Source organism: Podarcis gaigeae, assembly GCF_964106915.1.
Source record: "Podarcis gaigeae genome assembly, chromosome: 6".
NCBI classification, from domain to species: Eukaryota; Metazoa; Chordata; class Lepidosauria; order Squamata; family Lacertidae; genus Podarcis; species Podarcis gaigeae.
Window position 1 is genome coordinate 96,081,033 of NC_139682.1, and position 18,186 is coordinate 96,099,218.

At 42.5% G+C, this 18,186-nt stretch overlaps 1 protein-coding gene across 4 annotated transcripts in view; it reads right to left on the reverse strand.

Annotated features, from left to right (window-relative positions):
* RABGAP1L (RAB GTPase activating protein 1 like) overlaps nucleotides 1–17,240 on the reverse strand; it is a 148,531-nt gene extending 131,291 nt beyond the window's left edge. For 3 of the 4 annotated variants that reach the window (XM_083743811.1, XM_083743814.1, XM_083743813.1), the window contains exons 1-9: nucleotides 16,897–17,240; nucleotides 12,078–12,195; nucleotides 8,840–8,993; nucleotides 8,175–8,352; nucleotides 7,269–7,479; nucleotides 5,248–5,422; nucleotides 4,622–4,782; nucleotides 4,007–4,117; nucleotides 411–477 (exon numbers count right to left, since the gene is read on the reverse strand). In XM_083743811.1, the coding sequence (XP_083599937.1) occupies nucleotides 411–477; nucleotides 4,007–4,117; nucleotides 4,622–4,782; nucleotides 5,248–5,422; nucleotides 7,269–7,479; nucleotides 8,175–8,352; nucleotides 8,840–8,974 (1,038 nt within the window). In that variant the 5' untranslated portion in view covers nucleotides 8,975–8,993; nucleotides 12,078–12,195; nucleotides 16,897–17,240. Of the gene's footprint in view, nucleotides 1–410; nucleotides 478–4,006; nucleotides 4,118–4,621; nucleotides 4,783–5,247; nucleotides 5,423–7,268; nucleotides 7,480–8,174; nucleotides 8,353–8,839; nucleotides 8,994–12,077; nucleotides 14,024–14,938; nucleotides 16,874–16,896 lie in introns of those variants that run through there. The other variant, XM_083743812.1, reaches the window with a different exon arrangement.
* Between the last annotated feature and the right edge of the window lie 946 nt (nucleotides 17,241–18,186).

Consider the following 18,186-nt stretch of genomic DNA (forward strand, 5'->3'; position numbering starts at 1 on the left):
CCCTGGCATATGAATCAAGCAAGAGACCTTGCCCAGCAGCAAAGCTGCTTCAAAGAAAGAAAGCCCGTGGTGGTATCTTCTGGGACATCACATGAAAAATCAAGAAAGTGAGCCTCTTTCATGAGGGGCTCAGCTTCATGCCATAAAATGAACTAATATTAGACTCCAGAGGATTTGTGATGAACCAAAACCGTTACTGAGACATATTCTAGGAAACACTTACCTTTAAGAAGCATGGGGATTTCAATTTCCACCCTGTTTTAAGTCCTTATGTCTAAAATATGTTCATTCAGGTGGATTTTGCAATAACTAATATTGGATACTGTAACACAGCAATTATTTTAAAAGAAAATAAATTAACTACTGCATTCCCAGTGTCTCTACTAGTTACATGTAGTAATAATACTTGCCATATCCAGTAAGTGCATTTCACTGTTTTTGACATTTCGACCTGGACTTAGAAGCATCCCAAAGCACCTACAAATGATATACAGAAAGCAACAGAAGAGTCACTTTTTAAATTCAAAAAAGCTGACTTTTATCAATATATGATTGTTATCAACTGCTATTTTCCAGGTCTCATGCTGATACTATCAACAACATATGTATCCATTCTTGCAGCCTAAGTGTGTACAGTGGTACTTCTGGTTACAAACAGGATCCGTTCTGGAGGCCCGGCCGCATCCATAAACTTCGTAACTGGAGGCGCCCTTCTGCGCACGCAGCACAATTGAACTCTTCTGCGTATGCGCAGCAACCACATTCACAACCCGAAGTTTACGTATCCAGAGGGATACATAAGCAGAGGTACAACTGTATATGTTTTTCTGAGAGGTTAACTCTAACATGTGTTTGCTCATCTCTTGTCCTTCATGGATTGTAACATCATGTCAGGTGTGGTGGAACAAGAGAAGAAAATGACCAGCTTTGTCCAGGAGGTAATTAATACTCTTTAAAAACTGGGGGATAATCGTAGAATTGTAGAGTTGGAAGGGTCCCAGAGGGTCATCTAGCCCAACCCCCTGCAATACAGGAATCTCAACTAGATCGTAATAGAGTAATAGAATTGTAGCGTTAGAATGATGCCTTGAATAAAATCAGGGAGTCAAACTGAAGAGGCTGCATTCTGCTTGGCAGGCACGAAAGCAGGCAGCAGCAAAGGTTTACTCCCAACCTCTGACCAAAGGAAGGCCTGTAAAAATCTTCATGCCAATTCCAAGAAAGAAGAGCCATTTCGCTGCACCAGCCTCAAGCTGGAGCAGGGATCAGGCCCATCTGCCTGCTCCCCACCCGCACTTTCCTCCATTGCTGCTACGTAACTAGCTGAACAGTAGGGTGCAACAGGAACTACACTGCTGCACATGACCACAGCAGCCGGCATTTAATATGGCTCCATTAGGAACTACCAGGGAAGCTGTCTATCTCCCAGGAATTCCTTTGAGACAAAGTATTTGAGAGAACTTGGTGCAAACCATGGCACAAACCTGTAAACCAGAGGGGCAAGAATTAGTAATATGTCCCTGAGAAACTGCTTGACATGAGAGGAATCAAGAAACAGAAGGTGTTTGACCATGAGACTGCTTGACCATTATCCATGAAACTGTCAAGAGCCATGACTTCCCTCTTTGGGGTGACAGGCCTTCAATGAGACCTCTCTGAAGAAAATCTTAAACATCAGGGTTGAGGCAGTTTCATAGATTAGTGACTCAATGGTGCACATTATTACAGTCATTAGTACGCAATGTTCCCCTTAATGTTTAGTTGTCCAAAACTTATTATGTTCAGCTCTGGTTTTTAAAAATCTGGAAAAAGCAAAAAAGCATATAGAAACAAGTACACACCAGTTGCAGCTCTATGGGTGTGTGTTTTTAAACCATACTGCAGGGCAAAAGTTTCCTATATGAAACAATCTGTTTAAAATCTTATGAGAAGGTTGCCACCTAGGGTAGTTTCTTTTTCAGTGCAACTTAAGAAAATGTGTTCAGAAGTCTTGTTTTATTATTAAGGGAAGTGGCAGAGCATATGCTCCCACCACCTGGAGCAAGTGCATGGGGCGCGCCACTGAAGGGGCATGGCGTGGAGGGAGCTCGCTGTGCCCAAGTGAGAGAATGCTGCCTTGGCAGCATCCTTGCACACGCAGCCCAGTGAAAGAGAGAGGCACTACCACAGTAACACTGCTGCCGACTCTCCACTCCGCCCCTAGATCAGACCTGAGCCAGGAACGGAGCTTTGGCTGGGCACAAGAGAGGTGGCCGCTCTTTCAAGCACAGTCCAGTGGAGGAGAGGGGTGGGGAAGCTGCTGCCGACTTTCCGTCCCCTAGTCAGGTCTGACCTAGGAGCGGAGCTTCGGCTGGGTAGGAGCTCCCTCGCACGCTAGAGCCAGGCTCCAATGAAGGAGCTTGTCATGGGGGCACCTGATTGTGCCCCCCTCAGCCTCCACACACACACTATGCTACTAATTAAGGGAGGAAGCTAATAGACACAATGTGAGAGCCATGAAGGGATCTCCAGAAATCTTTCTCTTTGCTCCCAGGGGTGCATTTAGGTTGGTTCTGTGCATAGCAGGGAGAAAGACTAAACCCTTCCCCCTTGAGCTGGGCAATATATTGGTAAATTGTCTGAAACTGGTAAATTGCTAAATTGTCTGCCTACCTGCGCTTTTGCCGTCTGCAGGCAATTTGAGCTGGGAATACTTTGCAGCTCCCTGACCACTACGAAGTATTGCCAGCTCAAAATGTCTGAAATCAGGGCAGGGAGGGATGGTCATCCCAGGCACAGTTTGGGGGACACATTTTGCTCCTCATGCTGCCCTGTCAACCCTGCACTGCACTGCAAAGCTGGGTTGGGATCTGACAGTCCTATCCCAGCTTCACAAAGCCACACAGAGCTGCCAGCGGCAGCGTGAAAGGCGCACTCACACTGCCCGCGCCGCTGCTTCAGGGAACTTTCACAATGCCCAGGCTGAAGGCGCACTCATGCCAGACTGTCAGGGGGCAATGCCGCCACTGCACACCCCGCCAAGCCCTTGTAGTGCTGGAAGAAGCCACATTTCCAAATGAGCTTCCTGGAGCACACCAGTGCTGCTCTTGGGTTACATAGGGGCTGCCAGGGCAGCATGAGTGCGCTTTGAAGCAGGGGCAAGGGCTGGGCTGCTGGGCTGGGCCCCCTCTGCCTCCCGCTGCACACGCACCCCAGGCATCAGGGGCACATGTTATGCCCCTGCCTGAATGCCATACCTGTTTCAGACAATTTACCAATATATGCCATACCTGTTTCAGACAATTTACCAATATATCCCCCAGCTCTAGTGGTGGAAGCCAACTTCTCTGTTTCTATAGCCCCACAATGGTTAGAAAACCCTTCTGAACTGTTAGATTGGCACTGTATGAGTGGTTGTGTGAATAAGGTGCTTTAAGTTGATTGTTGATCATGCTGCCTGGCAATTAGCTACATAAATATGGTTACTATGGATATCAGTACTGTATATTTATGTTGCTTGATTGTGTATTTGAATTTTCTTTTTTGTAAACTGCCTCAAGAACTGTGGACAGTTTAATAAAGAGACTAAATAAATTAAATAAATTCAGGGAAAAGCTAGCAAACAATGAGCCTTCAGGATCCATTTAAAAACAATGAGAGAGGATGTGTGATGCAGATGTTGGTGAAAGGGACACACTAAAAAGGCCCTGTCCCAGGTATCCACCATTCTCACCTTCCCTGGTGGCAGACAAGATGTGGTTGATCAGCAGGCAGGTTTATACGGGTCTAGGAGGTCCTTCAAATAATTTGTTCCCAAAGCAATTTGTTTCCAGTCCCAATTTAAACTACTGAAGACCAGTACTTTAAATTGGGACTAGAAACAAATTGATAAGCAATTTAGATTATGATGGATTGAAGCGGAACATATTCACTATCGTTTTTTGGTTTGGCTAGGCCAATACCACCTTGCAAGGTCATTGAAAATATAATTAAAGAGGATTTCAACACTGATAGTTTCTAGCATTACCTTTCAATTGCTAGTTCTTTGTTGGAAATCTGTTGTACAGTGATCACAACTTTCTTCTCAACTCCCTGTTTCAGTTTGAAATAAAATTTCTCTCTGTCCTTTGGTACTGGGCTACAGAAAATTTCATAAGAATAACATTTCATTAGCATTCATTTAACAATCATAGACTATAAAATAGCAAACTCTGACAAAATGTCTGCTGTAAATTCAAGACCATTTGCTTCAGGAAAAACTGAGTAACTTCTAAGAAAACCCCCCAAAATATACTCCATTATATTATATTTTATACAAGGTGAAGTTCACTGTTCAGAATATTGCTTCTTTTGTTCTTGCACAGCTTCTGATGTGCAATTTGCTGGGGCCAATGTTGTTTCCACATTGTTACAGGCTTTTAGCCTAGATCAGACCCACTGGACTATCAGGTACCAGGAAAGACAATCTATTCCTCCCCCTGTCCCTTCATACTGGCCCCCTAACAAGCAGCATTATGTATGCTGTTCTGAGCTCCTTAGAGATGGGCATCCAGCAAATTTAGCAAACTTTGCAAAAGAAATTTAACTATACAGATGAAACAGCTGATCTTTTTCTGGGTTTTTAAAAACATCTTCCATTTACCTGAAGTTTCCTTTACCATCATCTTCTTTGACCTCTAAAGAAACACTAAAAGTGAATGTATCACTGTCGGGAGTTGGAACGATAGTGTCCTTTATGTGATCTGATGCTTGTTTGGAGGAACGTTTGAATGCTGTTGAAAAACTATACAAAATTCGGCTGACCTAAAATTGCACCAAAAGAGGAGGGAGGAGGAGGACAGAAGAGAAGTGGGGGAGACCGTGATTAAGCCAATAATTTGTGATACAAAAAGCTAAGCATGAAACTGGAACACATTAGCCGAAGTGGTTATCTCACACTACTGAACAGGACAATTGTGAAACAAAAAGTTGGGATCCAGCCTTAGGCCATATACACTTAAGTCATCAATCTATTAAAACATCATTTTATATGAAAAATGCAAATAAAAAGTAAACTCCATGCACCTCAAACCATGCCATTTCCATATGAACTGTAGCCTACAGAGTTTATAATGGGTTCTTCACGTCAGACTGACAATGCTGTTCTAGTATAATATGAAATTTTGTATTTGAAGTGGAAACAGCATACAATAATGTTAACTAGAAAGGTTAGGTACGCTCTTCAAAAAGTTTGTAACGGGCTCATTAAAAACAATACTTTCTACTCACTGCCTCTTTAATTTCACAAGAGAAGACATGAATCTGGAACTCATCACTGCCACAGAAGCTCTCAGTAAATGCAAAACAATCACTTTCTGAAGTTCCACTTTTCCCACGGACGCAAAATAAGACTTTGTAGATTGGGAAAGAAGCAATTTCTGTACCAGTGGACTGATCTATTATTCTAAATAAGAAGGAGGAAATTGAAAGGCTTTTGTCACTCAGCAAGTCCCAAAGAGAGAACTTTACTTGCCACTTTCGAAATCTAAATAAAAACCTTATTAATCTAAAATATCCTGATTAACATTGAAAAAGTTCACAACACATTAAGAAACCTAGGTCATTCTATTCCAACTAAAATCATCAATATTAACACCTTAAGCAAAAAATTTAATAGATTAAAACAATCTACAGTATTACTATTCTCATTTATTTCACTGGAAATCCTGCATGCATCAACAGGCAAAACGTTAGTGTTTGCAATGTGTACAAATGTGAACTCATTAAAAAGTTTCACCGTTTGTATCCTGTCTTGTGGAGTAACACAAAGGAATAAAAGAACCTGACACGGGGTGGCAGGGAGGAAGCACGAAGGGAGAAACACTTTCTCGCTTTATACTGCCTCTCCTACACCACGCTTCCCCCAATCAAACTAAGGAGAGCCACATTCAAAACCAGTCTTCTTCACACATCATTTGTTGAATAAAGGAGCTTGGGGTATACCTTAAAGGCGCAAACAAGTGTGGGTGTTCTCCACAACATTTTCCATGTCTGCATGCCACTTTACAACTGCTGCTCTTGATCCACCAAGTAATGTGTGTGGACGTCTGGTTCTGCATGCAGAGAAGCAACAGCGGTGCAAGTCATGGGGCAGAGTAACTCTCCTGCCACTTGTGTTGCTACTTGTTGGAGCTGTGCAAGTGCACCAGAACAAGCACTGGACTGGTGGTGGTAGTCCCACTGGTTCACCCGCATGCCCCCCAACATTGCCACCATCTCAGGTAGGCTAAGCAGCAGCAATTCTGGTGTCAGGAGGGGGGGGGGTTACACAGCATTATGCGTGCCACTGCTACACAGCACCTTGCTTGGATTGCGGCACCTCAAACTAGCTTTGAGAACAACTAGTGCAGCCCCTCTGCACAGAAGAAACCATTTGCGCTCAAAAGAGATAGGCTGCTCCAAGCTGAATGACTTTCCTCTGCAGTTCCCAGGCTAGAAAACCAGAAAACCACTTATTTGGTTTATTTTATTTATTTTTAAAATTTCTATACCGCCCCTCATCTGAAGTTCACAGGTTTACAATTTAAAACATAGCATAATAACAAAAACAATACCCTCACACACACACAAAAAGCACTAGCATCAACACTCCCTCTCTGTGACAACATTTATTTAGCCCCCAACAGTATGTGGGATGTTTTGAGGATGGGAATGCCATGATGGCATTCAAAAAAGTCACAAAAAGGTGTCCTGTGCACCTTGTATGCAGGAATCCACTCCTGCTCTCTTCCTAGGCCCATTTTGGCATTTAGTGTCCCCACACAAGAAATACCCATAATAACTAATGGAGGAAGAGTAAACTAAGCATATACGTATTTTGTCTGTATGCACAAAAGTATGAATATATACCGTATTTTTCGCTATATAAGACGCACTTTCCCCCTCCTAAAAAGTAAGGGGAAACGTGTGTGTGTCTTATGGAGCGAATGCAGGCTGCGCAGCTTTCACTGAAGCCAGGAGAGCAAGAGGGGTCAGTGCACACCGATCGCTCTTGCTCTCCTGGCTTCGCTTCGCTGGAGAGGCGCTGCGCAGCTTTCCCTCTCTGTGCAGCGCCCCTTCAGTGAAGCAGCAGGAGAAACGAAGCCCCTTCCGTTTCTCCTCCCACTTTGCTGGAGAGGCGCTGAGCAGAGAGGGAGCGAATATTTTTTTTCTTGTTCTCCTCCTCTAAAACTAGGTGCGTCTTATGGTCGGCTGTGTCTTAAAGAGCGGAAAATACAGTATTATGAATTTAAAAAGCAAGAGTAACTCACCTAACAGAACCATCTGGGATATTTGGAACATATAGAGTTACGGGAAAAGGTGAATTACTTGAGCTCTTCAGAGTTCCCATGGCACACAGTGCCTCCGATTCACTGCGAGGAGCAGAAACCTTCATACATCCAAGATATGTCAGTTTGTTGAACAATACACTCTCCTCTTCTGAGGGTACAGTAGGGGAATATGTTGTATCTGACGATGCTTCTGAAAGTGAATAGAATTCAATCATTACCAACAATGTTCTCCTTTCTTCGCAACAGTCATTCAACATCTAACTGCAGCAGTGTACTCAAGCTGTCCTTGTAGTCTATTTAAAGGTTGCAGCTGGTCATGGTCATGGCTTACACTGACTTCCAAAGCTGCTCAAGTACAAAAGTGCTGGTTTTTACCCTAAAGGAGACTTCAACAGTGTTGAGTTGACACCACCATTTTAAGTTTATTTTTTAGGTATTCCTAATTTGTCACTTGCAACTCTAAGATCCACCAAGTGTGACCCCACACACCATTTTAAAAATGACAAAGAAGAGTAGCTGATGGCTATTCCGCAAGTACCTAACTTTTCTTTAGAAGCTCAAAGACCAAATTGGAATATTTCCCAAAAATTATCTTTCAATTTGGGTTTGTTTTCAATGGCTACAGTTAAAACAAATATTTGCTCACCACATTTTTGCAGTTTGCTAAAGGATTCTTGTTATTATCTGTTTTAAAAGGGAATTGCTATACAGTTTTTCCAAGTCAGCCCACATAAAACTTACACTGGAGCAATCCAGGGCATGTTCAAAAATAATGGCAATTTCATTCTTCGGCAAGAGAAAACAGACTTCCTAACCACCAACTAGTTTTTGTTTCACCTCCCCCAAATTTTCCATTAAATATATACTAAATATTAAAGCCAGTACTTGTGGTGGGAGAATCAAGTAGAAAATGCATAGGAGACTGGCTGACATATCCAAGTGACTGCCTGCAATCACCACTCAAGTCTACACAGTCAGTAGTATCAAGCTTCTGGCCTTTATCAGAATCTCTTAGTATCTCTTCCACAGCTTTCTCCATTTGTTCATCTTTGTTTGGAAGCATCTGTAGAAGGAAGAACACAGAGAGAGATTTTTGAATCTGTAAGATTTCACAAAATTAAATTAAATTCTTCACAGTTCCATTCACAGAGATAGGATATTTCTGAATTTTCAATATCTGGAAAAAGAAATTTCATTTAAGATGGTTTAACCATGTATTCATATTCTCACTTCATGTCTAATCTTTACCCACATACCGGTAATTAGACAATACAGAATCATATCAAGCTGCAAATATAAAGTTAAATAGCCTTCTAACAGCTTACTTCTTAAGAAGACAATGACCTTGAAGTATACATGCCACACAAACTGGCAAGGCAGAATGAGCTACAAAAAGCAGCACAATTCCTTCTTCACACTTAACTGTACAATAGGCATCATTTCACAATTAATTTAGGTCCATTTTTAGAATAGAATGCTACTTATGGGTCATCATTAAAATGTTAAAACTGCCAAAAGTTGTTTTTAAATAAAAATCAAGGAAATTTTACCGTCAGCTGAAATTTCTCATCTTTTGCACACAAATCTTCAGGATGCTTTTTAATGAAGACATATTCTTCCTGATTTACAACCAAAACAGTTTCAGAAGAAAGACTGACTTTGTCAAATGAGGATCCAATGTCCATTTCAGAATGATGACCCTTTCTGCCGCCAGAATAAAATACAAAAATAACACTATCATCTACTATATTAAATCAAGTTATCAGTACTACAAAATAAAAAAAAATCCTTATTGTAAACTCACAAACCATTGAACAGTTTCCAAAAATCCACAAATACCATGCATAGTTCCAGATAGGTATCGAACAAATCCTCTCCCCCAAGATATTACATATCTAGAGCTTAATATAGTGCATGAAAACCAAACAGTAAGCAACCATTGTTTTTAACACTCGATTGGAAGCTGCCCAGAGTGGCTGGGGAAACTCAGCCAGATGGGCAGGGTATAAATAAATTATTATTATTATTATTATTATTATTATTAACCAAAGTTAATGTGATAAGAAGAAATATATAGTTTGTTCATTTACCACATAATATAATTATAATGTTGTCACTTCATTATATAATTTTTAATTATATAATTAATTATATTATTCAACGCATTTTCTGATCTATTTGGATTTCTGATGGACAGAATACCGTCTCTTAAATTAGGAAGAGATGTATCATATCCAACAGGTGAAGTTCCACTCGCGCAACAGGACTTCACCTGCCTCTCCTCCCCCTTGCAGCCCTTTGCATGCCCCACCAAACAAGTTCAGGGGGTCCCCCAATCCCCCAGAGCAGATTTTGAGGGCACACAGCAGGAGGAGAGGAAGATCATGTTTCGTCGTACAAATGGAAGTAGCTCCACTAGCGAACTGACGGGAATGAATGCAGCCCAGTATATGAAATTGAGAGTACAGTTGCTGTATTGTTAGGATTATATATCATGTCATTTTAACTATGACATTATTTTAATCTTTCTTATTCTGAAGGGATTGTGATTTTATGCTGTAAAATTGTAAAACACTTCTTACTGATAACAGAAATAAGAAACTTGCAGCAATTTAACAGTATTTTACCAATGTTTGGTTTCCTGCCCCCACCGTCACCCTCAGTCATTCTAAATTATATGATGTTCAAAGATATGACAGTTTCTATCCTACTGGAATTATAATCCATGTATATTTATCTGTTGCCAAGGTGACATCCACCCCATGTAATGACTTCATGCCACAAAAGCAGCTTTGGCTGCACTTTACAGTATTTATTTAGCTAGCCAAACCACTTCACTGCAACCTTCATTCACAGGAGAGAACAGAGAATTGGCTTTTCAATAAAATGCATATTTTGGATTTCTCTCTGGAAGACTGAACTAGTTATTTCAGTGCAAGGGGTTTTTTAAAAACACAGTTCAGAAAGAAAAGGAATAAAAATTATATGCTCTTTCATTATTTCTATAAGCAATCCCACAACTTCCAAACTTTCATCAAGCCTCTTTTTAGATCTTCTTTGCCTTGTTGGTTAATGGCAAAATGGAACTCAAGACTTCAGTCCTACACTAATTTACCTGGAGGAAAGCCCCATTCAACTCAATGGGACTTATATAGATATACCAGTAGTACCTTGGTTTTCAAACAGCTTAGTTCTAAAACGTTTTGGCTCCCAAATGCCACAAACCCGGAAGTGACTGTTCCAGTTTGTGAACTATTTTTGGAAGCTAAACGTTCAATGGGGCTTCCGATTGGCTGCAGGAGCTTCCTGCAGCCAATCAGAAGCCAAGCTTTGGCTTTCAAACGTTTTGGAAGTCAAACGGACTTCCGGAATGGATTCTGTTTGACTTCCAAGGTACAATTGTATACAGAACAAAATAAGGAAAAGACAGGTGACTTCCCCAGGACCTCACAAATCTAAATTTAGAAGCACATAGAGGGAAAGAAATGGAACAAGTAGTTCAAGGGTAACAAAATCAGCCAAGAGGAAAGGAAAGGCTATATTATCAGACAGAAAATTTTGAGTATCATTAACAGGCAGCAAAATTGTTAGTTACTTGGTTATTTCATTTAGCTGTATATTTTTTTACTGTGGTGGTAGCAATTTGACATGAAATATTATATATCTATTAATTCATGTAATTTAAAATGTTTTATCCTATCTTTCAATCATAAGCTCACTAAGAGAATTTATAAAACTAAGTGTTAAAAGCAGAAATGGCTAATCTTTGGTTCTCCAGATGTTACTGGATTACAATTACCATCATCCTTGGCTTTTGGCCACACTGACTGGTGCTGAGCGGTGCCTGTCTAGAACATCTAGAGAGCCAGAAGTTAGCCACCCCTGAGTAAAAGGAATAGGAATAAAATATTGCTCATAATCTATCAGACAATTTATTAACTCCAACACCACTAAATGCCTGGAGAAAAAAACAAAAGTTTTAACTGGCACCTAAATGCTAATGTGCCAACGCTTCCTGAATTGTTTGGCGGGGGGGGGGGGGGAGTTCTACAACTGCAAAACTACAGTAGTCTCATGATCACTTCTGTCTTTCAAAAACCTCAATTACAATGCAACACTGCAACCTAAGAAACGAATTTCAAGTATTATCAAATCATTTTACAACTTGAAAACTAGCTATATGAAACATTAAGGGGCAGATATAGAATCAGCAATGGAAGAGAAGGACTGTAGCCCTGAAACAATTGCTTCTTAGACTGAAATCCTATATCCACTTTAAGAGGACTGCCTTCTATGTGTGTTTGTGTATGTGTGGTTGTGCTATTGAGGGAAACCATTGTTTTATGAACACATACTGTACAGTGCAATCTTATACATGCCTACTCAGAAGTATGCCCAAATGAATGCAATGGGACTTGCTCCCGAGTAATTGGGTACAGCAAGGACAGAGAACCCTTTTCAGCCCAAGGGATTCATTCCCTCATCAGCAAGCTTCCGGTGGTTGCATGTGAGGAGGACCTAAGAAAATGTGGGTGGATGTGACCCTTACAGAAGCCTACATTCCAGCCATACAAAAGTTTTCTCCACACATTTCTCCATCCAAGCAAACAAGAGGAATTATCACAGTTCAAGGATATATTCCAGTCAACAAAAGGACTTAAGGCATGCCTGCAGCAGAGTTAGGGAGGCGTGTGGTCTGAGGAGGATCTTAAAGGCTAGACAGCCACATTCAGCCCCCGGGGGCATATAAGCTTCACCATATTATTCTTTTTGTATTGCAGCACTTACCCATTTACTGTTGCCAGAACTTAACAACATAAGGTTTGATATTAACCGGTCAAAGAAGCTTTCATAAAGAGTGGTCTTTCAGTCATCTCTTTCAAGGCAGGCAGGACCTGTTAATCACCTTTGGGGCCAAATAAAAGAAGATAGACAAAGGTCAGATATACAGGCAGGCAGCCACACAACTTATCACCATCATCAGGCTGAAACAATCAACACTCAGCCAAACAGATGTGATTACAGACAGTAGTACTATATACACAATATGGAATCCAGTCAGAGCATGCAGATGTTTTACACAGGGCTGGTTCAGATACCCATCTTGAAGGCTGAGATGGAGAACTCTTGCACAAGCTGAAAAACAACTCTACAAGCCATTAGTGCGATTTTTCTTCCTTGCCTATGGCACCAGCATACAATTTTTGGTTAATGCCAGCATCCTACCCACTTCAACCAGCAAGCCCCTGTCAGCTTCTTCCTCAGAAAAGGTTGGAGTTGAATGAGTGTGCCAGATTGCATATTTATTCTGCAAAATACAACTTGGGTTCTACTTGACACAGAATTTGTATTGTTGAGGCCGACAAAAATTAAGTTTAAGTAATCATCATAGATCATATAAATCCCTGGAGCATTATGCTATATGTACTCAGTTTAGGCAGGTATGTTTTGGGGTACTGAATTTTAATATATGGTGCAGAAATGATATACTCCTACAATAAGAAACAATGGAAATGAACATTGGAAAGATAGTCATATCTATTTAATTTACCTTTTCAAATGCATGTAAATGTGAACATTTAGAGACAATCATAATGGTAAAATCAAATTTTGTGTCAATGTCAAATTTTACATGGGATACTTCTTAGAGCTCTTTTTTTATAAAGCTTTTTAAACTTCTGCCATGCTAATAATCTCATCAACTAGGAAATGCTTGTCCCCAATACAAAGGTCAGGTGCATAGCATGTCTCCTGACAAAGAACATTCTCCTCCCCCCCCCAAAAAAAAATCAAATTAGTACTTCTTTCATTCTACCCACTGAAACTAATCTGACCTGTGAGTTCTACTTTGAGAAGGGGACGGGCAACTATCATGAAACACACTAAAGAGTTAGATACTAGTTAAGAAGTGGAACATTCAGACAAGAGGATTCATGCAAATCTTTTAACAGCACCCAAGAAGCATGAGGAAAACAGAGAGTGAAGGAATCACTATTACATCAAAAAGGTTGTTCAGGCCGGAGTGGGGGAGGGGATGGTAAGTTGGAATGTGAGGACCCTTTGTAATTGTGTTTATACACTGAAAATCAATAAAACTTCTTATTTTTTTTAAATCAGAGAAACTGCTGCTAAAGATGAGAAAGAAAACAACACACCAATAACATGGCACTATCACAGCGCATACTGATGTCACACTATATTAGAACTGCTGCCCTAGCAGTTCGAAAGCACACCAGTGCAAGTAGATAAACAGGTACTGTTGCAGCAGGAAGCTAAACAGCATTTCTATGCACTCTGGTTTCCGACAGTGTTCCACTGTGCCAGAAGCGGTTTAGTCCTGCTGGCCACATGACCCGGAAAGCTGTCTGTGGACAAATGCCAGCTCCCTTGGCCTGAAACCGAGATGAGCGCCGCAACCCCACAGTTGCCTTTGGCTGGACTTAACTGTCCAGGGGTCATTCTTTACCTTATATTAGTTACAGTATCACATTCTTCACTAATAACCATTTGATCCCCCTACAGGACAGCTGCATATTCCTACATTGCAGGGGGTTGGACTAGATGATCCTTGGGGTCCCTTCCAGCTCTATGATTCCATAAAACCAATTCCTGAGTATTATGAATTACAAAGCTTGCTGCAGATTTTAATTTTTAAATACATTTGCGCATGCAATTAATTTTGTATGCCAAGTTAGATTCAGCTTATTTATTCATGCCCAATCCAAATAACTTTACTGTAGTAGCCACTGGCCATAACAAATCAAAATAAAAAATAAATAGGTAACACATGCAGAAAGACCCCAAATCACAACACATATTAGATGAAGCATTGGAATTTTGGCAGAAAATTATATGAACCTATGTTACAATTCACTGGCCCAGTAGTTCATCCAATCCACTATCATGTATTCTGGTTAACAGTGGCTCTTCAAAGTCTTAAGGATGGGTCTTTGCCAGCCCTGCCACCAAAGATCATTTTGGCTGGAAATGCCAGGTCCTGAAACTTGGACCTTCTGCATTCAAAGCATGTGTTCTACCGCTGATCTAGCAATCTTTTCTCAGTATAGTTTGAAGGAACATAAGAAGAGCCTGCCAGATCAGCCTAATTGTCCATCTAGCCCAGCATCCTGAGTACAAGAGCCTCTCCCTTCCTAAGGCTTCCAACAACTGGCATTCAGAAGCATTACTGCCTCGTGCCATGAAGGCAGAACATAGCCATTATGCTCAGTAGCTGTTGATAGCCCTTATCCTCCATGAATTTGTCAAATTGTTTTTTAATAGCATCTAAGTTGGCGGCCATCACTGCCTCCTGTGGAAGTTACATAGTTTAACAATGAAGAAGTACTTTCTCTTATCTGTCCTGAATCTTCCAACATTCAGATTCATTGGATGTCCACGAGTTCTAGAATTATGAGGGGAAAAACCTTTTCTCTACTTCCTCCTGTTAATAATATATTTAAAGAGTTTCTTTTCATTGGTCTTAATGGTTTTAACAATGTTTTCCCATAAAGTCTTTGTACCATCCCTTTATTGTCCGCTTGCCCTTTTTACTGCCGAGATATATTAATATATTACTTATATATGCAACCCTTTGTACTCAACCTGTAACCATCTGGTCCCAGGGCAGAGTTACACAACATCACAAACACCGTATTAATGCTACAGTATAAAACATATCTGAGTGGTTCAAAACACCAACCCTTTCCAAAAGCCTGAGAAAAGAGGTGTGTCTTCTGCTGCCAATTAAAAGTCAACAATATGAGGACTCAGTGCACCCCAGGAGAGGTTGTTGATTTTGTGGGGTCACAATGAAAAGTAACTCTACTTGACATTTTGGAAATATAGTTAAATACGAGTCAATGCAGGAATTAAAATATGTACAATTGATGGGAAATGAAGAAGGGGAACAAATTAATGATAAATGTTAAAATATTTTAAGTACTGAAATGGAATTAGGAAATGCATGTTACATTGAGCAGTGAGTAAGGGAGGGGAGCAAAACATCATGGATGCAGGGTGGGAAGTCAACTTTTAAATTTGTATTTAATTTGAATTAATTTGATGTTAATGTGTTATTTTTTTTTTGAAAAGCAATAAAAATTAATTGCCCGTGAGAGGTTGTTGAAGCAAGGAGCCACCACATGTGTCAACTTTGTTACAAGACTTGTTTGTCACACTTTCAAATGTTATCTTGAAGCATTTCCCACATATTCCCATAAGAGCTAATCATGTTTGCCTCTTCCAATTTCAACATAACTTCTCCCTAATAGAATTCCAGGCTTAATAATTTCAGGAGCCTACTGAAGCTACTAAGAATAAACAAAATGTTCCCGCAAAATCAAATACTCTTTTCAGGCTCTCATACCTTTCATACGGTATGTGACAGTAAGAAACTTTGTCAAGAGGGCTGGAAAATGCATCTTTAAAAAAAATCAGAATTTAGCTTCACTTCACGAAAGAATTCCACAGCTTGTCAATAAATTAAATTCTCTGCACAAAATTCCTTTTGGATGCGAATAAACAAAAACTAAATTCTAACAACGATTTTCTTCTGATTCTCTACCCAATTTAGTTGTACTGTAATTCACAAGTCCTTCTAGCTTCCCCTGAAAGCAGCCAGTTTATGAAACACTGGCCAGTAAAGCCCCTTCGAAAGCTGAAGTGTGACAAACACTTTGCAGTCTTCATCAGTTTCAGTGCCAGAGAGAAGCGAACAGAAAACTTGACAAGCTCTGCGTATTTGCTCTCCCAATTCATCTTTGGACCTGAAGTTTTCCACAGCGCTAATTCGGTGAGATCTATCCAGATGTTTGCTAGGAGAGCTTTCCATTAAACCGCAAGCCATCATGCTTCGCCTCTGCCAGGGTGAAAATTCATCTACCATCGATCCTTGTCTAACAAGAACCTTCTATACCAAACACCCGCAGCTTTCTAAAAGGAAAGGAAAATGCTGATCGACAGCGACAACCTCCTCCTCCCCCCCCCCCACCCCCTCCGAGCTCATCCGGAGCAGCCAGCAACTTTATCTCAACAGCATCGCCCCTCGCCGCTTTCGGGAAGCGGGCGCATGCAAGGGCTGCTGCAAAGCAGAGGCACCGCAGGCTCCCCGGCTCCCGTCCAAAGCAGCCCTGCTGCCAAGCGGCCAGGTCTCCTCGCTGCGTCTATTTACTGAATTTCTAGCCCGCCCTTCACCCGAGGTCCACCCGCCCAAGTCGGGATGGAGGGAGGCAGAGCGGCGGGGAGCCCCCCAAGTCGGCGGGGCTCTTTTCCCAGGCATCCCCGGCACCGACGCGAACTTGGCGGCCGCTGCAACCCCGAGAGGTTTCTTTTGGGGGAGGGGAGGGGAGCCCCGAAATTCACCCCCATCGGAAGTTTGTTCTTGTTGCTGCCCCCCCTCCTCCTCCTCCCGTCCCGGAAAGGTTTTTGCGGCAGCGGCAGCAGCAGCCGGTTTCCCGGCGAGGGTGGGCGAGCCTCTGAGGGAAGCAAGGGGGACCCGAAAGAGCCCAAACAACTCCCAAGTCAACTCTCGGCGTCGCCTCCCCGGGGCGACACGCGGCGGCCCTGAGGGACAGCGCCCCCGGCGGAGGAGCCCCGGCCCGCGTCTTACCGGCGGCCTCCGGCTCCCTCAGGGTGGCGGTTGGCGATGGTGGCAGCGGCAGCAGCGGAGCCCCCGCCTCCCCCCTCGGGCCGCTTCCCTCTCCGCCGAATGGACGGCGGCGGCGCCGATGACGTTGGCGGTTCTTGTTTTGCAAGGAGGGAGGGGGAGGAGATGGAGCGGCGGCGAGGCGGGACAAGTGCGCAGGCGCGCGCCCAGGCACCAGCCCCGCCCCGCCCGCGAAAAGGGCGCGACCGACGTGCCTCGAACGGGGGGGGGGGGGCAGGCAGGGCCGACTCGTCCGCCCCCCTGTTCTCCTTCGATCGGCTCTCCCTCCGCGGGCCCCGCCCGCGCTGCGAATGAGGGGCTCCGGCCCTCGGAGCCTTTCGCGGGCCGAAGCCCAGCGCCCCGTCAGCGCGGCCAGTTAAGCTGAGCCACCAAAATGTGGCCTCTGGGTCTCAGAGTGGCCAGTTCCCCCCCCCCGGGAATTTTATATATATATATATATTTTAAGAAAAAGCCCCGGTTGCATAACTTTTGTAATGTGTGAAGTGCAGGAGTTTGTGTCGCCCCCTTTTTATTTAAGCCACACCAGCTTTACTATTATTTATTTCATTTGTATAACCACCCTTCATCCATAGATCTCAGGTCGGTTCACAGCATAAAAACAGAAGATTAAAACAAAATACGTGATATATAACATGAGCAGTAACAGAACAATAACACCCTGCACCCCAAAAGCACATTGAAAAGAGCAGAGGATGTTTTACTGGTGACAGATCACAATCCTGGGCCTGCCCGATACATTTTGGTGCCTGAGAACCACAAAATGGCACCACAACCCCACCTGCCAGGGAAGAAAAGGGGAGTGAAGATCTGCCAGCTGAAGGAGGGCACCTCCTTGCCACCAAGAGGCAGCATTTGCGGGGAATGCCAAGGGGGCAGCAGATCCAGTCTGCAAGTCGTGGGTGGCCCTGCCCTGCCACAAGCCCAAGGCCGCTTTTCAAGCATGACATTTTCCTGGTTGGGGGACCTGCAAACCACTGTGTACCTTGAGAGGTGAAGATGAGACAAGGCAAAAGGCAAAGACTTCCCAATAGCTACAACATCCAGCAAAATAGAGCCCTGCTTGGTCTTCAGAGAAAACTGAACAGCCTGATTAATTAACATGGTTTGATTTTCCTGCACCAGTGTGGACTACAGTCTAAGGAAATCATCTTGGATGAAGCAACAGCCAAGTGTACTAGCTTATTTCTAAATCCTATTGCAAATCACTTTCCATGGAGATTTATTTTGTGTAGG